Source organism: Crinia signifera, chromosome 19, assembly GCF_055691185.1.
Source record: "Crinia signifera chromosome 19, ASM5569118v1, whole genome shotgun sequence".
Lineage (NCBI taxonomy): Eukaryota > Metazoa > Chordata > Amphibia > Anura > Myobatrachidae > Crinia > Crinia signifera.
Genome location: NC_139226.1, coordinates 127,128,021 through 127,155,820, shown reverse-complemented (window position 1 = coordinate 127,155,820; position 27,800 = coordinate 127,128,021). Strand labels below are relative to the sequence as shown.

The 27,800-nt window shown below is 46.7% G+C and overlaps 1 protein-coding gene across 2 annotated transcripts in view; it reads right to left on the bottom strand.

Annotated features, from left to right (window-relative positions):
* The window catches only part of PANK4 (pantothenate kinase 4 (inactive)), a 65,952-nt gene that overhangs the window by 8,535 nt on the left and 29,617 nt on the right, over positions 1-27,800 (bottom strand). The window contains exons 8-17 of one of the 2 annotated variants that reach the window (XR_014464082.1): positions 27,317-27,398; positions 27,091-27,191; positions 16,748-16,903; positions 14,716-14,828; positions 12,094-12,181; positions 7,000-7,151; positions 4,457-4,512; positions 3,890-3,939; positions 1,945-2,041; positions 588-688 (exon numbers count right to left, since the gene is read on the bottom strand). Coding sequence is in view for 1 of the 2 variants with exons in the window: in XM_083163320.1 (XP_083019446.1) it covers positions 588-688; positions 1,937-2,041; positions 3,890-3,939; positions 4,457-4,512; positions 7,000-7,151; positions 12,094-12,181; positions 14,716-14,828; positions 16,748-16,903; positions 27,091-27,191; positions 27,317-27,398 (1,004 nt within the window). In the remaining variant the exon portion in view is untranslated. Of the gene's footprint in view, positions 1-587; positions 689-1,936; positions 2,042-3,889; positions 3,940-4,456; positions 4,513-6,999; positions 7,152-12,093; positions 12,182-14,715; positions 14,829-16,747; positions 16,904-27,090; positions 27,192-27,316; positions 27,399-27,800 lie in introns of both variants that reach the window. The other variant, XM_083163320.1, reaches the window with a different exon arrangement.

Sequence of the window (27,800 nt, the reverse complement as noted above, 5' to 3'; positions counted from 1 at the left end):
GTTAAATAGGGTGACAGGGAGGTCTGGCAGCGAATGCTCCAGCCCTCCGGAACCCGGCGACTGTGCAGCGAATCCAAAACAGGATTCGCTGCACAGGGTGAATGATGTCATTGAATACCTGCCTTTGACTCATTCACCCTGTTCAATAATTACTCTCGCAGCTCAACTGCATCAGACACCGACATAGCGTCTGACATAGCGTGCGACTCAGAAGCAGGACCTTATTCTTTAGATGTTAAACAGATGTAGAGCTAAAAATCAGTAATACCTGTGACTGTGAATAAATGTAATGTAGACTTGGATAAATTTGGGGCCTCACCCTTGAAAGAACCTCACAGTCTACATGCACTATGTTTGTGTTCATTTTGTCGACTTTAGGTAACATTGTAATTTGCAGCAAATCATATGCAGTCATGTCATTAGCGCAGTGGGTGGGATCAGCTATACCGGGAGTCCTTCATATATCAGTCTGCTGGACCTTCTGGCAGAAGAGGCAAGGTTTGTCCCAGCGATGCACATCAATAGTACAATATAAAAACAAATGAAATCTTAATGAACATGGAATGGTAACGGCAAAGTACACTTACTGTATGACTGAATCCAAGTCTGCAATGTGCTGCGTGACAATCAGGGACTCATTGTAAGTCACATCATTAAGAGCAGGTCCTGAATTACATGCTAGTATGACCTGCAATAGAAATAAGATTTTATTTACAGAACCTTCAATATACTGTAGGACTTCACAGACAAGGTGGGGTGATTGCCAGTCCTAATGGTATAAACATGAAGACAAAACATTACAGTGAATTGTCATATTCCAGAGCAGTACTTCTACAACACACCATATACAGAGCAAATATAAAATATGAGTTTACAATACTGTATGGAAAAGCCTTACTGTATGTGAAACGTACTCCTAGCCAGTGGTGCAAGTAAGGGGGTACAATGTACCTATAAGAAATATATTGCAGTTACCACTTCCCCGACCCGCAGCCGCTGCTTTTGCACGCCGGCTCACCTGGCAGAACAGAATCGATGTGACAGCCAGGTAGCCCACCGCTCTCTGCCTGGCTGTCACATCGCTTCCGTTACGCTAGGTGAGCTGGCGTGCAAAATCAACTGTTGCAAGTCGGGGAGGGGGCATCGGTCACCGTGAGCCTCACTCCCCATGGCAATGAGCATGAACCGCCCTTGGCAGAGCATGTAATCGCCTGTGGCAATGAGCATGGAATCCCCTTGGCAACTAGCACGAAACCCCTGGCATTGAGGAAGAAACTCCTAGCAATGAGCATGTGGGTAAGTGGCACTTATGTGGCATTATATGTAATGGGTATCATGGTGTGTGGCGTCATGTGTAATGGGCATTACAGTGTGGGGCATAATGTGAAGTTAGCTAGAATCTGAATCTCAGCAACATCTCACACTTCGTAAATTTACCCCTATGAATCCTGCTCCACTGGCGCACTACCTTTAGGGGTCCCCCCCCCTCCCTCTTGTCGCCCCCACTCCCTACGCTCCGGCGATCGGCTCGGGGATGGTCGGCGCGGCTCGGGGGGATTCGGGAGAGTTCAGGCACCAGAGTCCTCCCAAACCGCCACAAAACATCCCCAAGCCTGTATCATGACTGACAGGCGGCAGGGGGAAGCGGCGGCAGGGGAGTTAGCGGCAGCATCGGAGCTAGCTCCGGCGTACTAACGCTGGAGCAGAGGTGAGGGGGGAGCGGTGGCTTCCCACTATCTGTGATGGGTTTTGCTGGGGCAGGACAAACCTGCCCCAGTAGGTCTGTCCTGCCCCAGCAAAACCCACCACCCAAGGGCTTAATAAAGTCTGAAAAATGAGGGAGAATAGCCATTTTCGGTAGGACGACATCATTGTGAGTGCTCCTCTGGTACAATAACATTCTCTGCAAAGAGGAAAGACATTAGCAGTAATGTACCTCAGTACCTCTGGAGAGCAGCTCTCTGACAAATGGGAAAATGCCCAGAATGATATCCATGCCGCTGTTGTCCACAAATATTAAAGCACATTTATGCGGAGGGCCCTAAAAAGCAGAAAATGTACACAAGATTCATTAAGTGCACAGTGCAGGCATTCGCTGGTCAGACACGGAACACACATATTCCTGTGAAATGCAGGTGGGGTGATCGCTGTACAGACTCGCAGCAGAACCTTTTTACCCAGGAGTGCGTAGACTTTGTTTTCTGCGAGAAAATCCCTAAAAAAACAAAGATCTCATCTCCATGGACATTTCTATGGTGTATAACAATGGATGAGACCCATGCATCTGTTACGATGCCCATACACGCAGCGATGAGCTCCGTACTAGATTGCACCACATCTAGTACAATAAGCATGCGCTGTGCTAAAGCAGCGTGCGCTTTGTACTAGATGTGATGCCATCTCATACAAAAAGACTGCCGCACATACTTTATGTGCTGTGCGTGGGAGCTCGCATCGGGCGGCTTTAGTGTCATTAGTAATAAGATCTTCAAAGAAAAGTTTAGCTCTATTGACTTTTAGTTGTCAATTTCTAGACATAAGATGTGCACAACTTGATCACCAACGCGTTTCGCTGTCACTTAAGGAGCAGCTTTTTCAAGGTTGAAAAAGCTGCCCCTAAGTGACAGCGAAACGCATAGGTGATCAAGTTGGACCTGTTGTGGACACTTTGTCTATCACCTGCTGATTTTTCTAGGACTTTGCATCAATTTCTCAACACCAGGAGCACTTTATATCTGGCACAGTGCACTTTATCAAAAGGAGCCCCCATACAAGTCTTGGACTGGGACAACCACAGTGTGGCTCATTGGAATACAAATTGGAGCATCCATCCCACATTATAGAACGCACCTTAGAGGATACCCACAAGCTAATAAGTCCACAGCGGACTGGGACACCTCCAGCAATCCATTGGGAATACAAATTGGACTCCAGCCGATTCCCACTCCCCCCGCATGTTGAGATCTACCAGAGTAGGTTATATAATAACAGGTCCACACATTGGTTTTAAGTGTTTTTTTATTTGTATTATTTATTGCATGTTTCGTGATATAAAATTTAATATTTATTTTATTGTACTAATTGGTTGAGTCATTAAAATCTAAGAGCGCTGCAATATCTTTCTTTTTTTCCATTCTGCATTACAGCAAGGATGTTGCGGCATAGTGGGGAGTGGCCACACTCCCGCTATACCATTGAAGTGAATGGAAACCGCCGTGCATATATGCCCGCCTCCCATTCACTCCGATAGGACACGGCAACAACTCAAATTAGTTATTTATGTAATTCGGTTTACTTTTGATAATACCCACATGCTATCTGTATAGGATTGTGTTTAAAGAAATAAAAAATATTGAATCACCTTTGCTAAACATTCATCCTTGTCATATAGCATGGCAATATTATATATGAACACCATCCATACCGTACATGGAGTGGAGTACAGCATGCAGTATTACGTACTATTGTCTCAAATGGGTTGGTCATCTCTCAGTGCACAGCTACCAAATTTATGCAAATGAGTGCGGCATGCCAGACTTCGCATGTGGCTAAATCGCAAACTCGGTGGATCGTCAATCGGGGCTACTTATGCGATTTGAGGATATCTGTATTTGTACATATCTATAATGGGGTATAGACCATATGGTTCACCTAAAGCTGGTAGTCAGTCATTAGGTCGACAGGTCATTAGGTCGAACATGGTCTTTTGACTGTTGACCTAATGACCTGTCGACCTAGACCCATGTCGACCTTGCAGTATGTCAACCTAATGACTGTCGACCATCCGTCCATATCCCCTGTAACGTACACATTTCTACTAGTGAAACTAGTAAGTAATTATTCTGGTCAGACTCATACAATCCAGCCATGACAATGACGACAAACTTACCTTTAACCTTCTGATCCATTCACAATAAGAGTCCACAAGCCAAGGTCTAGCTGTTAGATAAAATGACAACAGAATACACAATGCACAGGTGCATAAAACATGGCGGACCTAAAGGTCTATTCGGGTGAATGATCAGATATGGATTGTCCCGGGGCTCAGGTTATGCATAAAATTAATGGGGAGTAGCCGGCCAATAGCATTCTCTTGTACTTAGGACTTTGTATGCGATTTTACAAAAGTATATAAATATATTCCTGTATTACCCATGAAACACTAGTAAGTAAGTTTTATTTATATAGAGCACTTTCTCCAACGGGACTCAAGGCGCTTTACAGACATTAAAAATAACAGTGCACATACTGTAATACAAAATAACAGTGCACATACTGTAATACAAAGGGTTATCAGAATGAGCAACAATGGCAGTACAGATATACATCACACGTACAGATATGCACTAGATGCATTCTAATGGAGGGACATGGACAACATATATTTCCTGAGCTGTACAGCACCCAGGCAGCCATTCAGCGGCACCACACAAACACTACACTTCCTACAACTCACTTTGTAACTTCTTCTTTGCTTCCTCAAATCCAAACTCTGGGTCAGACTCCAAGACTCTATGAAACATGACAAAATAGCATCACATTCCATGTTCCAGCAGTATAGCAAAACAAAAAGCACAGCTCACAATGTAAACATAACGCAAAACAAAAAGCACAGCTCACAAAGTAAACATAACGCAAAACAAAAAGTACAGCTCACAATGTAAACAAAACGCAAAACAAAAAGCACAGCTCACAATGTAAACATAACGCAAAACAAAAAGCACAGCTCACAATGTAAACATAACGCAAAACAAAAAGCACAGCTCACAATGTAAACATAACGCAAAACAAAAAGCACAGCTCACAATGTAAACATAACGCAAAACAAAAAGCACAGCTCACAATGTAAACATAACGCAAAACAAAAAGCACAGCTCACAATGTAAACATAACGCAAAACAAAAAGTACAGCTCACAATGTAAACATAATGCAAAACAAAAAGCACAGCTCACAATGTAAACATAACGCAAAACAAAAAGCACAGCTCACAATGTAAACATAACGCAAAACCAATGACATTTCAGTAAAAGTAAAACTGCGTACACATTGGATGATTTGCAGAACAACGACCAGTCATAGGACCTTATTCAGGTTCCTTTGCTGCATTTACGAGGGAGCCAATGTTGTGTTAGTGCGCATGTGCATACGCAGGGTGCGTGCACCCCAGAGCGGGCGGGGGAGTGGAGAGGGGCGTGGGGCGCCGACCAGCCCCATTAGCATATGGGATCACCCAGCGTTTTATGGGCGTTCTTAAGCTAATGCGGGCATGACGGACAGCTGACATCACCGGATGTCCGCTGCCCGCCCTCTTCCCCCTGCATGGTGGCAGCCAGCCATGCCCTAGGCTGGTTTGGTTGATTCGCAAGGGTGAGAATTCACATCCAAGCAAATCAACCAGAACGACCCCCATAATGACATTTTTGTGTATATCATTGAGTGTGCAGGCGCTGAGTAATTAACAATGTCGCTCCAATGGGCTGTTAGCAGTGTCCCCTGTACATGCAGCTCAATCTGAAGATATCAATGACCGCTAGACTCCTGGATGTGGCCAATGAGGATGTCTTGTGAAATTCTTCAGTGTATTTGCACAATATAATTTGTCCAGGAGTACAAGGGAAATCATGACCGACATTGTATTGTTCGCTGTATGGTCTATAGCTTAACAAATGGGGCCGATTCTGTGTTGGAGAAAAACAAAAGGAGTAACTTTACACCTGGACAAGCCATGTTGCCCTGCAAGATGTGGAGAAAGGCATAGGGGGGTATTCAGTGTTGGTCGTTAGGTCAGTTTTGGCGAAAACAGCATAATTTTCTGCCTAAATAAAAAGTGCAATGGATTTAGCCTATTCAAGGTCTTCTCGCCAGTCTGAAGCATTCCGCCTGCCAACTCGTTTCATTTGTCTCAACTGTCTAAAGTCAAATATGTTGACTTTTTTGTCTAATTGTCTAAACACTGTAACGTTAAATCGGACAACCGGAGCAGCTCCACCAGGTACAGCTGGTTGCTGGTTCCCGACCTCAGGAGGAGTCTGCAATGGATTTCACCACCCATCCATAGCACTCCTCCTCCTAGGAGGAGACAGATGCTAGATGTCATACTGGACCTCTAGCATCTGACAGCATTACCTGGAACAACCTATTTCTATCAGTACTCAATTACACAGCTGCCCAACGCGTCAGCCCAACCTTGTGCTCGGTCTGATCTGTGCCAAACGTACATCTCCTGTTTGATTTGCACATATACACAAGGTTGGGATATATAGAAAAGCTGCAACTGGTAGTAAAAACGTGTTAAATCTGGAAGCCAAAAAATCAATCAAGATCGACTTTTAGTAAATATACATCCCGGATTTAGACATCTTGGGCCCTAGCACTATATTTTTGTTGCTGGCACCATTGGTAGAGTACATTGGCACATGCACAATCTACCAATAAATGCTCCGACGTCCGAATATCAACCTTACGTATAAATCTGAATCAGGCTCTACGTCTTTTGGAAGTAGGCCTAATACCGGTGTCACATTTACAGTAAACTGACACACAGTGAATGAAACCAATATGAATGTCAAAATATTTTTTATTCTAGCAAAGAACAATGGAGTGTGGGCCAGTCCTTGTGATGTCACAACATCACGTGTTACTGTAGTCGCACAATGCTCCTCCTGGAATGTTTTGTAAGCCAGGATTTCTTTATGGGGCCCCTGGGGACCTGCTGGGTTGCCTTGAGGAAAATCCACCTCCGATTGCCAGATCCTGCCATCAAAACAGTCTTATAAAATAAAGGATCTATCTTTTTTGTGCATCTATGGGACTTAAGTCCTACTTCTTCGCAGCACATAAATCATTTCTATAAAACAATGCATATTACCAAATAAGGAGTACACTATTTAGACATATGCAAATGTAGGTCAATTAGGACTGGTCCACTGTTACATGATCTACCAAAATAATGAATGGCATCAATAACCGTAACATGGTGTAAAACAATGGTCACCTACTCGGAGACTGCTTTTGCGCCCCAGTCAAAGACATTGCCGGCCAACAGTCCTTTCACCAGCGCAAGCTGCTTCTCCTCCCAGACCAATGCATCCAATGATCGAATTACTGTCTGATAGTATTTTAAGGCTATGTCATTTTCTTTCTGCTTCACCTGGAAAACATGACAACCTGGAGTTACATAAGGAAACGGCTCACTCCCTTTTTCTCTATTTTCCTCTCATGTTTGTGACCTCTACTGGACAAAAGCCCCCAGCTTGTGGACACCAACGGTTAAACCAAATGGAACATAAACAACAAGGTTTGTAGGTAATTTCACACAGCCGCTATTGCTGCAACATGTGTAAAAGGCCCCTGGCCATGTAGGAAAATGATGTAAGGCCCAGATCCTACTGCCCACATTGCTTACTGCAGCTGTACAATAAAGTTTACCATGTGGCGCTAAAGCCGTCATGAGGATACACTGCACCACAAGAGGTGACCAGAGCCACACCCCTGAGGAGTAGCCTTATCAGAAGACTGAAGCATAAGTTTACCAGCTGGCTGTGGGGAGATGGAGACAGATTGTATGCATGACTGGAGTTCAGCCACGAGTCATTATTAGAATTTGCTCAAGCAGCAAAGTGTCATGGAGGCATAAGAATGTGGAAACTACTGTATGTACTGGGTACACCGCACTACAGATTCATGTGTGCTCTTCAGAAGTCACTAGTATAACCGTGATTGAGGGGTTGTTGTTAGTTTTTCCTTATTATGTATTCAGTGTTCCCACTAGGTGGGATATAATCTAATCTCATGTAGCGGTCTGGCTAAACATCATTCCCCAATGAAAGATCATTGTGTTTTGCGGTGAGAGCTGCAGCCACCACGGGTCCCTAATGTGTGGTTAACCAATGGTCCATCTAGTCTGGCTGATCAATGTAAATGAGAATACATTACCTCTATTACTATGCCCCGGTTTAGAATGTAGGTCTCTTGCTTGCCAATTATGGTGTTGGTTTGTTTTATCCTAGTCTAGATTAAAACACCCTCCCTCACATTCACCTGTTCCGGACCAATAAATTGATTTGAGCAGCTACTATACTGTGCATCACTGATCTACAGTTTTGAGCGCCGGAGATCACACTTTAAGCCGTCCACTACACAAAGCACCGTCTCACTCGGATCTTAATTCAAATTATGCATCAATAAGGAAATCATTTATAAACGGCGGTAATACAAATGTAATAATAGGTCTTCATTGATCGCAATAAAAGAGCAGCACCTTCATACCTTTAGAAATCTCCCATAAACGAGCATAATATAACAATTAATATCCAGCTGATGGAACACATAATGGAACGCGCCGCCAAAACCGGAAACGGCTAGAAAAGTTGAAATCTTTCATTTGTATCATCAGTAAAAAATTGCTGTACATTAAATGTTATGCTCTGTTTGAGAGCCTTCCATTAAGCCCCGTACCTGTTTATCCTAAAATATAATCTATTCCTTCTGATGAGTAAGTATTCCAGGAAGTGATGTCACATACAGTCTGCCTATACATTCCCCGCCACTTACATTCGCTACTGGAGGAACAAGCTGCGAGGATATCCTTTGGACGTGGGTGATTTACTGTATAATCAATGGCTTTGCATAATACTGCTGCTAGGTTATTACATTATATTATGTATACTTATTTACCACCTTGTTTTAGTTCTGTTTATAGGTTATGAAATTTATTTAACATCTAAACCATATTAATTCTGAGCAATTTTATTAAATGTATTATAATCAAAAATCGCATTATTCATTTTTCAAACACGGTTTACTGATTAAATGTAGTAATTGATTTATTATAGATATTAGTGAGATATTGATATCTGTATTTATCTATCACTTTAAATGTTTTGTTTTTAGCATTTGTTGCACATAATATTGTTGATGTTAATGAGTGGAAGACAATCCACTTTGAAATTAGATTAATTAGGGAAATGATATTAAAATGTACACATTTTCCTTTAGGCACTCTACTTAATTCACCAGCCTAATCACTCGGAATCAAAGTGAATTATTATTGTTTTTTTCAGTACAGCTGGCCAAACATCTACAGATTGATGGTCGGATCTGGCTGGTTGGGACAAAAACCTGGTAAGATCTGAGTGACCATTTTTGACAGTTTTCCAGCATTTCGAATCAAATGGTCAACTGTCATTTGCTCTCATCCATTACCAGTTTTTGTTCTAACCAGCCAGAACAAACAATAAGTCTGTAGATGTATGGCCAGCTTTATACACCTGCTTTTACCTGGTAGTTGAGATCATCAGGGATCTAATTCCCTTATGTAATTGTGATATTCTAAATTTTGGTTTTTAAATTATACGGACAAAATCTGTTTATTCCTGTATTAAGAAGAAACACTTACGTACTTCACGTAAGGGTTTTATCTCCCTGGGTATCTATAAACCTTAACACTAACTGCTTAATATGGTTTGATTATGGGCAATAGGGCCTTACCACCTCATCCAGTACCATCTAGATTAATTCCACTGATGAAGTCTTAGGACGAAACGCATTGGATATCAAGTCTTCATTTTCTGATGAACTGCTATTCATTTATTGAAGAAATCGTATTGAACTGTACAAAAAAAATTAATTTCTATGGATTTGTTCTGCTTTGTATTTATATGAATAAAATATCACTGATGTAGTTATGTTATTTTGAAAAGCTATACAAAAGCTGAATACATTGATGGTCATTTAGGTGGTGCACTGCTACTTATGCCCTCTGATATTTCATTATGAGAAGCTGAAACTATTCCCCTAGCGCAAATAAGAGTCACCTGCTTAAGAAATAGAAATATTATATCTCCTATATATTTGGCTACATCTGTCACTCAAAGTGGGTGTCTGTGTCTATAACGCTCTGTTCCTGGACTTTCCTCTTAATGTGTGATTGCCTTCATCTGTGCTGAACACCTTTCTGAGAAATTAACCTGTTTAAAACAGGTGATGGCAATCATACATTAAGGGGAAGTCTAGAAACAGAGCATTGTGTCCCTCCTGGAGAGGGTCATGTTGGGAGGTATGTGACAGAGAACCAGCCCAGTGAGCCCACAGACAGTGCCAGACACCCACTGCCTTCCCATGTTGCCCAGCACTGCTACTCCACAGCCACCAGGTGAGCGCCCCACTCCCAGGATTTGCGGCAAAACCTCCCACCCCCCCCCTCCCGCGATTTGCGGCAAAAATACCCGCTCCCCCGCGACCCCCCCCTACCGCGATTCGCAGCAAAAACACCCCCGCGACCCCCCCTCCCGCGATTCGCTGCAAATAGAACCCCCCCCACGACCCCTCCCGCAATTCGCGGCACAACCACCACCCCGCGACCCCCCCCCTCCCGCGAATCGCGGCAAACCCTCCCCCTGACCCCCCCCCGATTCGCGGAAAAAACACCCCCCCGCGACCTCCCTCCCGCGATTCGCGGCAAAAAGGACCCCCCCGCGACCCCCCCTTGCACGATTGGCGGCACCCCCCCTGCGACCCCCCTCCCGCGATTCGCGGCACCCCCCCCCCCCCCCCGCAATTCGCAGCAGCCCCAGGATTAAATGGCACATGCAAAACACTGACATGGCTATGGTCGACAATGAAAAAGGTTGACATGAGTTTTTGAAGATTTATTTTTAATTTTTTCATATTCATTGTCATGTGTCGACATGGACACCAATGAAGTGGCACACTTATGTCAACATTTACATGTGTTGACCTTTCTGTGTTGATTTTTTCTTGTGGCGATTCGCGTCACACCCCCCGCAACCCCCCCTCCCGCGATTCGCGGCACCCCCCGTGACCCCCCACCTCCCGCAATTCGCGGCAACCCCCCACCGGAACCCCTGTGAACCCCGCCCTCCCGCGATTCGCGGCACCCACCCCCGCGACCCCCCCTCCCGCAATTCGCGGCACCCCCCCGTGATTCGCGGCAGCTCCAGAATTAAATTGCACATGGAAAACACTGACATGGCTATGGTCGACAATGAAAAAGGTTGACATGAGTTTTTGAAGTTTTTTTTGTCATTTTTTGAATATTTTCATATTCATTCTCATGTGTCGACATGGACACCAATGAAGTGCCACACTTATGTCAACATTTACATGTGTTGATTTTTTTCTTGTGGCGATTCGCGTCACACCCCCCCGCAACCCCCACTCCCGCGATTCACGGCACACACACCCCCCCGCGATTCTCGGCACCCCACCCCGTGACCCCCCCTCCCGTGATTCACGGCACATCCCCCGCGACCCCCCCTACCATGATTCGCCGCAACCCCCACCCCCGTAACCCCCCTCCCGCGATTTGCGGCAACCCACCCCGCGACCCCCCTCCCGCGATTCTCTGCAATCCCTCCCCTCCGCGATTCGCAGCATCCACCCCCCCACAACCCCCCCTCCTGCAATTCGCGGCACCCCCCGCGACCCCCCCTCCTGCAATTCGCGGCACCCTCCGCGACCCCCCCTCCCGCGATTCTCGGACACCTAAGTTGCAATACAGGGCATCTTTCATACAATTCGAACCATATTTCTCATATACAAACGTTCACAAATTAAGGGGGCGCAGCCCCTTACGACGGTGTGAAGAGCGCCCGTAGGGCGCGATGAATCACCTAGTATATATATATATATATATATATATATATATATATACACACACACATATACAGTGGGTGGCACTCCAGAAAATAAAGACAGCAATCACGATCAGTGTTCCAACGTTTCAAATGTAATTTTAACATTTTTCACCACACCTTGATGAAAAATGTTGAAACAACATTTGAAACGTTGGAACACTGATTGTGATTGCTGTCTTTTTTTTCTGGAGTGCCACCCACTGTACACCGATATATTGGAGCGAGCTTTTACCTCTCTTCTCCTGGGAGGGCATCCGGCTTTGTTTTGCTGCTATTTGGAGTGCCGGACATCCCGTGGAAATCTTAGATCTATCTATCTATATATATTCCACACACACACACACACACACACACACTGAAAGATGTAGTACTGTGACACAGACCAGAACAATGACCAGGAGTGTCTATATACACGGACAGTAAAAAGGTTCTCACTTTTGAGTAGGGGTCCGGAAAATTGAATTCGTTTAAGCAGTGCTCTCGTGTATCAAGCAAACTTCGGACGGTCAATGATCCATAAGCACTAGGAATGAAAGGGGGGGGGGAAAAAAAAGATTATTTTGGGAAAGTTCTAGTGAGTAACAATCAGATCATGGTCATTAGGCGTGTTTTATTTTGGACCACTGCACTCTCTGATGGAGTTTAAGGTTTATTCTGATTGTTTGGAGCAGAACCCCATATTATAGCATAATATTCCATTACTTCGTTACAGTTGTGGATTCCACACATGCATAGGGGTGGCGCTTGGATGCATGTGTTGGTACTGTCAGGCCAAAAGTTACTGCAAGATCTTTCCAATGTACTAACACAATGGGCCTTATTCTAGTTCACTCTGACAAAATCCTTCTTAGATGGACAAAACCATGTGCACTGCAGGTGGGGCAGATGTAACTTGTGCAGAGAGAATTAGATTTGGGTGGGGTTTTACTTCAACGTGAGATCTATATGGCAGTGTAAAAATAAAGCAGTCAGTATTTACCCTGCACAGAAACAAAATGACTCACCCAAATCTAATTCTCTCTGCACATTTTACATCTGCCCCACCTGCAGTGCACATGGTTTTGTCCATCTAAGAAGGATTTGGTCAGAAAGAGTGAACTAGAATAAGGCCCAATATGCCATCATGAATGAAATGTAAATGAGTAAGACATGCACAAACTGTCCTACATAGTAAATACGTATCCATAATTAAAAATTCTATCACTGTTAGTGGGTTTTTTATATTCTATTGCATAAGATACCATCAAATGAGGGATTTTAACAAAAAAACCGACAAAAACCATAAAATAAAGGTGTGTGGAGCCCATAAGTATTATGGATATAAACAGAAGTGGAAGGTCATAAGTCTAAGAATATAATTTATTATAAAGAAAAAAAAAAAGAGCGCGCAAGAGAGCGCGCTGTTCTACTTATATTGAGTCATATCCATAAGCTAAGAAACCTAAATTGGAACAAAACTAAAAATGCAACCTAAACTTTGGCTTCCAAACTGCACATTAATCTTTGCTGTCTATATGAATGTCTACTTAGGTCTTCCATGGGGGGGAAACACTAATGCCCCTTTCAGACCGCACTTTGTAAACGGTATATTGCCGTTTTTTTACCGTTTTAAAACGGTAATCTGTGCGGTCTGAAAGGTGCAGGACCACTTAACCGGTTAGAAAATACCGTTTTTTCTAACCGGTTAAAATGCAGGGTCCTACCAGTTTCAGAACCGGTATTTTAGGCTCAAAATCGGGTCTGAAACGGTATTTAGGACCCAGCCAATGAGCTGGGTCCTAAATTCAGCGCAGTGAATATTTTGTGAGCGCTCATTAAATATTCACAGCACTGGAGCCGCCCCGCGCGCGTGTCAAAACCCTTCCCCCCCGCGCGTCGACCTACCCCCCGTGCAGCCGGTACCTCCGTTGTGGATCCCGGCACTGCAGTTCAGTATGGTCGGAAGCACTTATGAAAAAAAGTGTCTTTCAGAAAATGGCTGCCCCATAGGAAAACCTGTTTAAAAAAACTGTCTTTCGTATGGGGGCAGCCATTTTCCAAAAGTCACTTTTCTTATAAGAAAAGTGACTTTTGGAAAATGGCTTCTTATAAGAAAAGTGACTTTTGGAAAATGGCTGCCCCCATACGAAAGACAGTTTTTTTAAACAGGTTTTCCTATGGGGCAGCCATTTTCTGAAAGACACTTTTTTTTTATATAAGTGCTTCCGACCATACTGAACTGCAGTGCCGGGATCCACAACGGAGGTACCGGCTGCACGGTGGGTAGGTCGACGTGGGGGGGGGGGGCGTCGACACGCGCGTGGGGGAGGGGCGTCGACACGCGCGTGGGGGAGGGGCGTCGACACGCGCGCGGGGGAGGGGCGTCGACACGCGCGCGGGGGAGGGGCGTCGACACGCGCGCGGGGGAGGGGCGTCGACACGCGCGCGGGGGAGGGGCGTCGACACGCGCGCGGGGGAGGGGCGTCGACAGGCGCGCGGGGGAGGGGCGTCGACAGGCGCGCGGGGGAGGGGCGTCGACAGGCGCGCGGGGGAGGGGCGTCGACACGCGGGCGGTGGGTCGACACGCGGGGTGGGGCGTCGACACGCGGGCGGGGGTGGGGTGTCGACACGCGGGCGGGGGTGGGGTGTCAACACGCGGGCGGGGGTGGGGTGTCGACACGCGGGCGGGGGTGGGGTGTCGACACGCGGGCGGGGGTGGGGTGTCGACACGCGGGCGGGGGTGGGTGTCGACACGCGCGCGGGGGTGGGGTGTCGACACGCGCGCGGGGGTGGGGTGTCGACACGCGCGCGGGGGTGGGGTGTCGACACGCGCGCGGGGGGAGGGGGGAGCTGCACGGAGGGGAGGGCTGAAGGCTGCACTGGCTTTGACCCTGTATTTGGAAAGTTTCCAAAAACGGGTCTGCCAGTGTAAAAAAAAAATCGGCACTTAAACGGTAATATACCGTTTAAGAGCTGCGGTGTGAAAGGGGTTTTATCTGGCAGACCCGTTTTTGGAAACGTTTTCAAATACAGGGTCAAAGCCAGTTATGCGGTCTGAAAGCAGCATAAAATACTTACAAGGGCTGATGTCTCAAGGTCTGCAATTTATTCCAGTACTTCTGCTGGAACTTAGTTGCCCGGTCAGCTGCGTCCTTTGCATCCGGCTGACTTGCAACAGCCCGTTTCACTACCTTATGAATAAAAGTAAGAGGAGAGATCGTGTAATCCTGCAATCTGATCAACAGCTCTTCCTACTACAAGAGAAGTCAGCTGTTCTATAGTCCTCTGCTTTCAAGCTGGAGTTGCTAGATTACATTTACTGTATGGAGGAGTTTGCAACTATAAGGCTCAAATTCAAAGAATCTGGGAGTAACGTCAGTTTTTCTGGTCTACTTCATGACTTCAGCGATTGGACGGATTTGGGACAAGCCATTTGCATTCCTCTCTATATACTGTATATGCTCCTCACCTCTATGGGTGGGAACGCCAGTGTTGTGCGCACCAGCAATGGCTGACATTACCGTTATGTGGTTTGGGCATTATAATGGACTGGTAAAATGATATCTATATTATTACATACGTATATATTATTAGAGACACACAAATAAACTTTGGCCAGCTTTATGAATGTTGTAACATAATAAAACTCCACATGCACCCCAGATCTAGGGGGTAAGGGTCATAGGGTCAACAGGAATTAGGTTGAGAAAAGGTTGACACGTGAAAATGCATTAAGTCGACGTGGGGAAAAATGACGACACAAGCAATAGGTCAACATGAAAAAAGGTCAATGTCGACTGTTAAAAATAAGCCTTTATTGCTACCGGTGTAGGCCCCATAATGATTGTAAACAAAAATAAAAAAATTGAATAGACCAGAAAATGGCTGATATCACCATAAATGATGGTCATGGGTGGTATTTATGAAATGTTCTGTGCAAACAACCACGCTGAAACCCATAACTACAATTGAATGTGCGCTGTTATTTTCTGAACAGATTTATTAAGCTTGTTGAAGTGTCCAGTAATAGGAGCAGACACTATCACTTCACCAGGCTTAATAAATCTGCACCTGCATAAGGGGAATAACTAAAGAAAAAGAAAAAAAAGTCAGAAGTCACCACAAGGTGGCACCAAAGTATGTTACTGCACGGAAATGTATTTCCAAAGATTTTTTTGTTTCCTCATTCGGAACATAAACCCGGTACAATTGTTCGGTACTCTTTACCTAGAAGGGCGCCCACGATTTTGATCGTGGGCATCGTTAGGGAAAAAAAAATTGCGTCAGTCGCATCAGATGCGATCAAAAAATCGCATGTGATGCGACCGACGCAATGACCGCGATTTCCCATAGGGAACAATGTTAAATGTCCCAATTGACCCGATTTTCCTGTTCAATGTCCCAATTGACCCGATTTTCCATAGGGAACAATGTTAAATGGCCCACAGAGGCCAAATAGGCACCCTGAAGTGTGAAATGGGCCCCCCAATTGTTAACGCCACCCCACGATCAATGTCAACCCGAAGCGTGGCGAGCGCAGCGAGCCCGCGAGGGGTGGCGGTACGCGTCCTACGACCTTTTCATACCCCCACTATCCACGTCGGCGTGGAGTTGAGAATAGAAAGTGTGGCGAGGGGACGCGTATACCTGTGAAGGTGTCCGCGTCCCCTCGCTGCGCTCGCAACGCTTCGGGCTCGGTGGCTCGCTGCGCTCGACACACTTTCTATTCTCAACTCCACGCCGACGTGGATAGTGGGGGTATGAAAAGGTCGTAGGACGCGTACCGCTGCGCTCGCCACGCTTCGGGTTGACGTTGATCGTGGGGTGGCGTTAACAATTGGGGGGGCCATTTCACACTTCAGGGTGCCTATTTGGCCTCTGTGGGCCATTTAACATTGTTCCCTATGGAAAATCGGGTCAATTGGGACATTGAACAGGAAAATCGGGTCAATTGGGACATTTAACATTGTTCCCTATGGGAAATCGCGGTCATCGCGTCGGTCGCATTGCATGCGATTTTTTAGTACATGCGATGCCCGCGATGGCTGCCCTTCTAGGTAAAGAGTACCCAATGTTCTGTTTAGGACACCATGCACAAAGAATAACTTACTCCTTCCAAAGCATCTTCGAAGCAAGTGAGCCAATATTCCCGAGCCATTGCATCCTCTGTAAGATCCACAGTGTCAGGGACATAGGAAGACGGGTCAAAGAGCAGAGGCAGATTTACTACTTGCCGTTCCAGACGGTCCATCTCCAACATATCAAACTGTTGAGCATAAAACCAGAGAGTCTATGATGTGAGCTGGACAGGATGTAAACATACCCAATACTAGGGTTATTGAAGCGGCACATGTGATGCAAATACTGATGTCTACACCTGCCATCCACAAACACCAAGAGGGTATGGGTAAATAATACCCCTTTTACACCAAAAATCCCGGATCTGACCCGACAGAGGCGGGACCGCGATCACCCCCGCCGGGACCGCCGATCGCCGCGCTAGGGGCAAGCTGCTGGGCTGCCCCCAGCCCCATCCGGTGAATGGATGCCGCACACCTCCTCCCTGCCTCCGTTGCTGTCTGCACAGTACAGCAGATGACCCGGCATACCCTATACATTGCCATCTACCCAGGTCAGGACCTGGGTAGAAGTCCCGTGTAAATGGACACGGGGTGACCCATTTACACTGCCAATGACCCAGGTTTATGCGGCGGTATAAAAGGGGTATTACAGAAATGGACAGGAACCCAGAACACCAAAACAGACAGGCTCCATTCATCAATATCTATCATTCCGAAGCTTGTAGTGTCCGCTCTGGGGGCAGTGGAGAGGCCTGTCACTAGGGAGAGGAGGAGAGAAAAAAAGCCTCCCTGTACGGTCTGTGGATGTACTGAAAACAGGACCAGTCCGGACCATACAGGGAGGCTGTCATTTCCCCATCCCTATGTCCCCGGTGAAAACAGTCACAGCCCTCCCTCAGACAGTACAAGCTGCATGCAGAGTTGGATGAATGGAGCCGGTCGAGTCCGGCAGTCGGTTGTGGTTTTTACTTAGTCCCACCTCAAGATAGTTTTCTACAACTTTTGACTTTCTTTTGAATGAGTTACATACATTTTCTGTACGGAATACAGATATGTACACATGCGCCTTTCCGCCAATCTTGGCAAGCAGATCTGTTTGATGTGCAACGGACCATGCGACACTGCCACACTATGTGTCCTTTTTTTAAAATGTGTCTTAATGTGCTGCTTTTGCGTCAAAATAGCAATCCTACATACATAGGGCCGGATTCCAATTCACACTGTATGGCGCAGCTACAGGGAAGCAGATCGGCAGTACTGTACAACTACGGCGCTTATACTGCAAGAGTCACCCGTAGGAAAGCAAGAGGTCTGCTGCAGATGAAGATGGTAACAGCTTACAGCCAGTCTGCGTAAGCCGAAACTTACTCAAACTGGCCCTCAGAAGTGGTCAGTGGGGGCCAATATGTGTGTGTAGATTATATATATTTAATTTCTCAATATTTATAGGATTCTACACCACTATTCATCACAGGACAGTGTGTAAGGCAATGCAAGTGTACAAATTGAGTAGAAAATGACCTTGAACCGCACACAGTGTGTACACAGCATAAACTGAAAAGACAACATGTACAGTTCGGAGCAGAGAAGGGAAAGCGGAGCTGAGCTATTTAACTTCATGACAGAAGTGATCTAAAGTTCATTACCACTCGCTAAAGAAGAACACTGCACACACCACAAAGCAAGCAAGGACCAATGGGAACCAAAGTAATGCATCAGTAATTAGTGTACCTACTATACACTGCCATCAACTTATCTGTTTTTCTGGCTCTCCAGGAATGTGTTAAGAATTATGTTTCCTTAGCAACCAGGGAAAATGATTTAATAATGATGCCTATATTGTCATGTGACTTTATAAAAAAATATATATAAACATAATCATTAGTTGTAGGATGATACAGTAGCACTCATCACAGGCCAGTGTGTAAGAAAGCCTAGAAGGGTGATGAAAATGTGACACAACATGGACAGCAGGATCCCCGCTGGGAAAGCTTACTATCTAGTGTAGGCAATGGCCAACCTGTGGCTCTCCAGCTGTTGTGAAACTCTAAGTCCCAGCATGCATTGCCACAGTTCCGCTATTATATAAAGCTAGATCTGTGGCAATGCATGCTGGGGTGTGTAGTTTCCCAACATATGGAGAGTCACAGTTCGGCCAGGGATGATTTAGAGGGAGGAATCAACAATGAAACAATAGTACTAAGTGATAAATTGAGATTAGGACAGGTTTTACCCAGTAGTAAGAGTAACCGTATCATCTAATGCAGTGGGAGTGGGAAAGGCAATGGGAAAGAAGTCTGTTTTGAGAGTGATTCAAAGGCCAGTATTCAATGGCCCGGGGTGGCAGCGGATCTTGTGTAGGAGTCGCTGCATTTTCGCCGTGATTCTCCCTGCTGGGAGATTCGCTGGCAGCCGCCCGTCCAAGGTATTCATACGCGTCCACAGTATTCAACGCGTCAGGGGCTCTCAGCCCCTGACGGCGAAAATTACCCCCTATGTCGAATTGTGCTCCTGCAGCTACACTGCCACTGCAGGGGATAGAGCGGAGTCCCGGCGGGGGAGCACACTGATGCCGCACAGCCTGAGGACGGCTCCAGCAGCAGCAGACCTCTGCTATCACAGTGCTGGGGCTGCCGGAGGACCCGTCTCTCCCTAGTGACAGCTGCTGCCGGAGCCGGAGGACTGCTACTGCTGCTGGACCCGTCTCTCCCTAGTGACAGCTGCTGCCGGAGCCGGAGGACTGCTACTGCTGGACCCGTCTCTCCCTAGTGACAGCTGCTGCCGGAGCCGGAGGACTGCGACTGCTGCTGCTGGACCCGTCTCTCCCTAGTGACAGCTGCTGCCGGAGCCGGAGGACTGCGACTGCTGCTGGACCCATCTCTCCCTAGTGAGAGCTGCTGCAGGAGCCGGAGGACGACTGCGACTGGACCATCTCTCCCTAGTGACAGCTGCTGCCAGAGCCGGAGGACTGCGACTGCTGCTGCTGGACCCGTCTCTCCCTAGTGACAGCTGCTGCCGGAGCCGGAGGACTGCGACTGCTGCTGGACCCGTCTCTCCCTAGTGACAGCTGCTGCCAGAGCCGGAGGACTGTGACTGCTGCTGCTGGACCCGTCTCTCCCTAGTGACAGCTGCTGCCGGAGGACTGCGACTGCTGCTGGACCCATCTCTCCCTAGTGACAGCTGCTGCCGGAGGACTGCTACTGCTGGACCCGTCTCTCCCTAGTGACAGCTGCTGCCGGAGCCGGAGGACTGCGACTGCTGCTGGACCCGTCTCTCCCTAGTGACAGCTGCTGCCGGAGCCGGAAGACTGCGACTGCTGCTGCTGGACCTGTCTCTCCCTAGTGACAGCTGCTGCCGGAGGACTGCGACTGCTGCTGGACCCGTCTCTCCCTAGTGACAGCTGCTGCCGGAGCCGGAGGACTGCGACTGCTGCTGGACCCGTCTCTCCCTAGTGACAGCTGCTGCCGGAGCCGGAAGACTGCGACTGCTGCTGCTGGACCGGTCTCTCCCTAGTGACAGCTGCTGCCGGAGGACTGCGACTGCTGCTGGACCCGTCTCTCCCTAGTGACAGCTGCTGCCAGAGCCGGAGGACTGCGACTGCTGCTGGACCCGTCTCTCCCTAGTGACAGCTGCTGCCAGAGCCGGAGGACTGCGACTGCTGCTGCTGGACCCATCTCTCCCTAGTGACAGCTGCTGCCAGAGCCGGAGGACTGCGACTGCTGCCGTTGGACAGGTCTCTCCCTACTGACAGCTGTCGGCGGCGTGTCGGGGATGGTGGACCCCCTGGCCGCTGGTGGGTGGCATGCAGCAGGGTCTGGCAGGAGGTCCCTGCGTGTGAGATCAGCGGCGGGGTCCCTGCAGTGAATAAATAACCACTAGTTCCCACCTCCTGCCCGCCAGCGCTACCTGACATGACCCTACGCTGCAAGACCCCGCTGCATGCCACCCACCAGCGGGCAGGTGCAGCCCTTATGTGAGATCAGCGGCGCCCCCCTGCAAAATGTAAATGTAGTGTAATCAGCAGTGCCCCCCCTGCATATTTTATGTTTAATTTTTTTTTTTTTTTTAAAGAATTCCAAATATATTTGTGCTGTATGACCAGTAAAATAAATAGCAGGACCATTCACATAATACAAATAATACAAATTTCATGATTTTTTGATAAAAAAAAAAAAAACCTCTTTATTTAAAAAGAACACAACAGTTCACCCAAAAAAGATGCCGAATGCAAATTGGAGAATCATGGCGAAAATCACTGGAGAAAGCAGTTCTCCATTTCAGCATTGAATACACTCCCGGCAAATCCCACTAAAAACCCCATTGAAAACCACCGGCGAATCGCAAATGGCGAATCGCCAGTCATTCGCTCTTCATTTGCAGCGAATTCTGTTAATTGATTAGGGTGAAGTAGTAGTAGTACGTTTATTTATAAGGCGCCACAAAGTGTCCGCAGCGCCGTACATAGCAAACAAAAAAAAAAAAATTACAAGGTAACGTACAGGGTGTGTGGAAAGATACAGTATAAATAGGGGTATAGCTGGTAGAACTAAAATCAGCATCAGTTCAGAAGTAGGTGTCAAAATAGTCAAGGAGACCGAAGATGAAGTAGAGGAAGGGAAGAACAGGACAGGAGCACATGTGAGGTAATGAGGTAGGGTGAGTACGTGAGGAAGGAGGGCCCTGCTCATAAGAGTTAACATACTAAAAATAGGTGGGTGGACGAACGAAATACAATAGGATAAGTAGGAACGGAGGGGAACGGAGGCAGGATAGGAGGATCAAAAGAGGTTAGGAGGAGGGATAGGCTAGTCGAAAAAAGTGGGTTTTGAGGGAGCGCTTGAAGGAGGTAAGGGAATCAGATAGCCTGATGGGTGGCGGGAGGTTGTTCCAGTGCAGGGGGGCAGCGCGAGAGAAATCTTGGACACGGGAGTGGGAGGAGGTGATTAGGTGAGAGGTCAGTCGGCGGTCAGCGATGGAGCGAAGAGGACGGGAGGGAGTGTGGATAGAGATCAGTGAAGAGAGGTAGGGAGCTGTGGAGGAGGAGAGAGCCTTGTAGGTGGTGGTGAGGAGTTTAAAGAGAACTCGGAAAGGAATGGGGAGCCAGTGAAGAGATAAACAGAGGGGGGAGGCGGAGGTAGAGCGGCGGGAGAGGAAGATGAGCCTAGCAGCAGCGTTAAGAATGGATTGGAGAGGTGCGAGGCGGGTGAGAGGTAGCCCAGAAAGAAGGATGTTGCAGTAGTCAAGGCGGGAGATGACAAGAGAGTGAATGAGAATTTTGGTCGCGTCAGTGGAGAGGAATGGTCTGATGCGTGAGATGTTGCGTAGGTGAAAGCGGCAAGACTGTGAGAGAGCACGAATGTGGGGGGTGAAAGAGAGGGAGGAGTCAATGATGACACCGAGGCAGCGCGTTTGGTCGGTGGACGTGATCTCGGTTTCACCAATGCTGATGGAGATAGTGGGAGAAGAGGGGATGTTCGGGGGATGGAAGATTAGAAGTTCAGTTTTAGCCATGTTTAGTTTCAGGAAGCGTTGGGTCATCCAGGCTGAGATGGCCGTGAGGCATTCGGAGACCTTGGACAGAAGTGATGGGGATAAGTCGGGGGAGGAGAGATAGATTAGGGTATCATCAGCATAAAGGTGGTAATGAAAACCATAGGAGCTGATGAGGGTGCCCAGAGAGGTGGTGTAGAGGGAGAAGAGGAGAGGGCCAAGGACTGACCCTTGGGGAACACCGACTGGCTGGGGGGTAGTAGGAGAGGAGGAGCTCGGAGTGGAGACGGAGAAGGAGCGATCGGAGAGGTATGAGGTGAACCAGGAGAAGACCGTGCCAGTGATGCCAAAGGAGCGGAGGGTGTTGAGCAGGAGAGGGTGGTCAACAGTGTCAAAGGCAGCCGACAGATCAAGCTGGATGAGGATAGAGAAGAGGCCTTTGGATTTAGCCGATAGTAGATCGTTAGTGACTTTGGTCAGGGCAGTTTCAGTGGAATGTAAAGGGCGGAACCCGGATTGGAGGGGGTCTAGAATGGAGTTAGCAGTAAGGTGGCTTAGGAGACGATTATAGGTCAGACGTTCTAGGAGTTTGGAGGCAAAAGGGAGGAGGGAGATGGGCCTGTAGTTGGATGGAGAGTTGGGTGAATTGCTTTTTGTGTGAGAACATTGCCTGATGCGACAGAAAATACGGCGAATCAGAGGCATTGAATACTGGCCAAAGGCAGGTATTCAATAGTTGGAATCGGGGGCGGCAGCGAATCCTACGCTGCACTTTCGCCCCAATTCTCCCTGTAGGGCAATTAGCTGGGCAGCCGCCTGTCCGCCCTATTCAACGCGTCAGGGGCTCTCTGCCCCTGGCGGTGAATTTTAACCCCCACGGAGAATGCCGCCGGGGAGCTGGGGGACGGCTGCAGGCAGGGAGATAGAAGCCTCCCTGCCTGCGCCGGACACTGTGTGGGTGAAGAAGGGCTGTCGGGGACCTAATTCTCTAATTAGCCATTTCTTTCAAGATCGGTGTTACTATGTACATGCTTGTTTATATGTGATTAAAAGTGGTATTGCACCATATGCCCTTTTTCCATCTTTTTTGGTGATTGACCCCACAGATCGTTTTACTCAATACAGATGAGAGGAATTTGTGTTCCACTATCCATAAAGCAGTCGATTTGGGAGAAGAGGAGACGCTGTATGGGCAGAAGGAACGTATGGTTATAGATACTTATATATGTCTGTCAAGATTCAGAGAAGAAGACCGCTCCTGTCTATCTAGGGACATACTCTGATTTAGAAAAGGCGCCGGTGGAGGGAACATCCCAATTGTTACTGTTATTTTCATTCATTTTAGGGGTATAGGGCCACCCCTGTGGATGTACCTGCCATAGGCTGCCTGGCGCACAGAACTTACTCTGTTCTTTTCTGTTGTGTTCAAATGGTGATACTGACCAGAATTACTGGGATGGAGAGGTAAATGGTGATACTGACCAGGATTACTGGGATGGAGATGTAAATGATGATATTGGCTAGGATTACTGGGACGGAGAGGTAAATGGTGATACTGACCAGGATTACTGGGATGGAGATGTAAATGATGATATTGGCTAGGATTACTGGGACGGAGAGGTAAATGGTGATACTGACCAGGATTACTGGGATGGAGATGTAAATGATGATATTGGCTAGGATTACTGGGACGGAGAGGTAAATGATGATATTGGCTAGGATTACTGGGACGGAGAGGTAAATGAGGATATTAGCTAGGATTACTGGGATGGAGAGGTACATGAGGATATTAGCTAGGATTACTGGGATGGAGAGGTAAATGAGGATATTAGCTAGGATTACTGGGATGGAGAGGTACATGAGGATATTAGCTAGGATTACTGGGATGGAGAGGTACATGAGGATATTAGCTAGGATTACTGGGATGGAGAGGTACATGAGGATATTAGCTAGGATTACTGGGATGGAGAGGTAAATGAGGATATTAGCTAGGATTACTGGGATGGAGAGGTAAATGAGGATATTAGCTAGGATTGTTGTATCTAGGACAGTTAAACCTCTGGCTGTAGTATTTAAGATCAGCTATATCTATCTATCTATCTATCTCTAGTGTCCGTGAGTCTCCGAAACACTGCTATCTGCTGTCAGAGAGTGAAACTACATCTCTTTCTCAAATACATAAAACACAGAAGGTAGCAGAATAGCTTTCAAAGCTTTTGCTTCGAGCGGGCCTACTAGTGGAGGAATGTATATTTAGACATAGAAAAGACGCAGCTCCAGTATTCTGCCCAAAATAACAAGCGTCCTCCTCCATCTATAACATTAATAGCAACTTGACAGAACCACAATCTACAGCACCAACATACATAGAGGTACTTACAGAAAACTGCAGATGATGAAAGGAGAAAGAAAAAGAAATGAAAAGAATGTGATGAAAACAAAACTTTTTGCAATGAATAAATGACCACAGTTACAAGCAAAGTATGTGACTGATCCTATATGTAGTCAAGCCAACATATTATGGTTAAAATAAATGGTACTTGTTTCCTAGCACGGCGCCAACGATTTTAATTGTATCCATCGGGTCGGAAAAAATAGGGTCGATTGCACCGCATGCAACCAAATCGCATGCGATGGACTTGATTTTTACATTGGACCCAATGTTAAATGCCCCCCAGACCCCAATTTTGATTGTATACCCACCCTGATGGGTCAAATCCCCCCCCCCATTGTTAACACCACCCCACGATGAACGCCAACCCGAAGTGTGGTGAGCGCAGCGAGCCTGCGAGGGGCGGCGGTACGCGTCTTCCGACCTTTTCATACCCCCACTATCCACGTCGGCGTGGAGATGATGTTATATAGTGTGGCGAGCGCAGCGAGCCACCGAGCCCGAAGCTTCGGGTTCGGTGGCTCGCTGCCTCGCCACACTATATATAATCAACTCCACGCCGAAGTGGATAGTGGGGTTATGAAAAGGTCGGAGGACACGTACCGCCGCCGCTCGCCACGCTTCGAGTTGGCGTTCATCGTGGGATGGTGTTAACAATGGGGGGGGCATTTCACATACAAAATTAGCCATCAGGGTGGGTATACAATCAAAAATCGGGTATGGTGGGCCATTTAACATTGTTCCCTATGTAAAATCGGGTCCACCGCATTGGTCGCATTGTATGCCATTATAATGGCATACAATGCACCCGATTTTACATAAGAATTTAACATTGAGTACAATGCATACAATGTAAAACTGGGTCGGTCGCGTCGCATGCCATTATAATGGCATGCGATGGACCCGATTTTACAATTGTCGGGAAAGGTGAAAAAAAGCCTGAAATCGGGTCAGTTGGGTCCCATCGCATACCCTTGAGTTGAGCATACCCAACTGACACGATGGGCGCCGTGCTAGGAAACAAGTACCAAATAAATAAAAATACACATCATCCTGTACAGTTACTTGTAGGTCTGCATATTTTCATTCAAAATGGGTGTTTCCATCCAACCAATGTAGGAGATCATTGTTTCTACATTATGTAAAAGGAAATTGTTATATTTGGCGTATTCAATGTGGCCGGCGAGGGGGTTATATGGCGGGGATCGCAGAAAACAAGCTATCCGCGCTGTTTAACCCCCGCGCCGGCCGCTCATTGTATTCAAAGTTTCTCTGACAGTGAGGATTCCCCCAGACAGTGAGGCTTGTGGCCAACGCAGGGAGCCCGCTGCATTTAGTCGCGAGTCTCGCTGTGTACTCTTACACATCCACTCGCATGCGGCCGCACCGAGGAAAAATCTTGGTCCACTTCATCCGCTCCCTGCCCGCCCATCAATGAGCGAGCGTCCCGGAAGGCGCTTGCTCCTGGGGCTTGCACATATTCGCGCATGCGCAATGCCCCGCAATCGGGACCGGGGGCAAATTCGGACCAGAGTAATCATGCCTCTCCACAACCATGCGGAACTTCCAGGACACTATTATTGGAAACGAGCAATCGGGGATGTAGAGTTGTTTAGTTAAGCACCACATGTGCACCTATACTTTTGTGAGTACAGGGCAAAGGAGGATTCACTGGATACCTTATTCCACTGCCAAGTAGCCCAATGCTTGGATTTTATGCATCAATAAAGTTGTAATTGCTCAAAAGTTGGTCAGCTGACCTACTCTATACAGCCTGCATTGTACTGACTGAGAGGATGGACACCGCAATCATGGATTATACAGATGTGCTCATAAGTTTACATACCCTAGCAGAATTTGTGATTTTCTGGCCATTTGTCAGAATACGAATGCTAACTCACAAACGTTTCTGTCACTCATGGTTAGTGGTTGGGTGAAGCCATTTATTGTCAAACAACTCTTTTTAAATCATAATAACAGAAACTACCCAAATGACCCTGATCAAAAGTTTACATACCCTGGAGATTTTGGCCTGATAACATGCACACAAGTTGACACAAATGAGTTTGAATGGCTACTACAGGTAACCATCCTCACCTGTTATCTGTTTGCTTGTAATCAGTGTGTGTGTATATAAAAGGTCAGTGAGTTTCTGGACTCCTGAAAGACCCTTGCATCTTTCATTTAGTGCTGCACTGACAAGTAACTGCTCCAACCAAAGAAATACCAGTGCTGATTACCATGTCATTGACCGCTAAAACAAAAAGTTAATGTGTGTTCTCAATATTACTAAGGTATTGCCATTACAGCACCACTTTTTTAGGACTTCTTTGGTTTCCAGATTCACTGGCTCTAATGAGCACCCACCTTCGTTGCGGTCTCTCTTTTTGAATTCATCAATCCTCCCCATTTATATGTGCATGTATTGTCTTGATGTACTTTTAAACGCCTCAGTAAATAGAGATTATAAACGTAACAAAAAAAACTCACTGTTCCACTCCGAGACCTCTGCATGGGGTAGATATCTGGTGAGGTGCTCATCAGCCCAGAACTGCCAGCATAGTTCTCCCCCCAACTGTACAGGTTGAGATCTGAAACGCATTAAAAACAAAAGACGCACAAAAAGAGGACTTGCTCAAATGTAACCTTTTAAAAATGTATACAATGAAATTGCGAAAGCTTCATAAAGGATACATTATATTGAATCCATACTTACTATCTTCCTCCGCTCCTTTCAGAAATGCCCCAATGGCACCAAGATAACCCTCATGCCTGAGAAATAGTGCCTGGACTTCCCCCTAGAAACAGATGTATAGGAGTGTAGATGTCGGACTTCTGTACTAGAATAGAAGCCTCTTTTTATTCAACCTCAGCATTCCAAGGGGTCTACTTACTAAGACTTGGAGAAGGATAAAGAGGAACAAAATAAATTACCAGCCAATCAGTACCTGTCAATCTTCAAACACAGCCTGTAACATGGCAGTAAGGCTGGTACTTTAGATCCGATTGGCTGGTACTCTCTAAGGCTTAGTAAAAAGACTTGCATCATATTTTACATTTGGAGGTCACTGAAGGTTACACTGCTGTAAGGAGGACAAGATGAGGCTTATATTTAGATGGCATCAATAGATAAAAAAAAAAAGTGAACAACTTCAAAATTAATCCAGCTTGTCAACTCTAATTAAAAAAATAAAATAAAA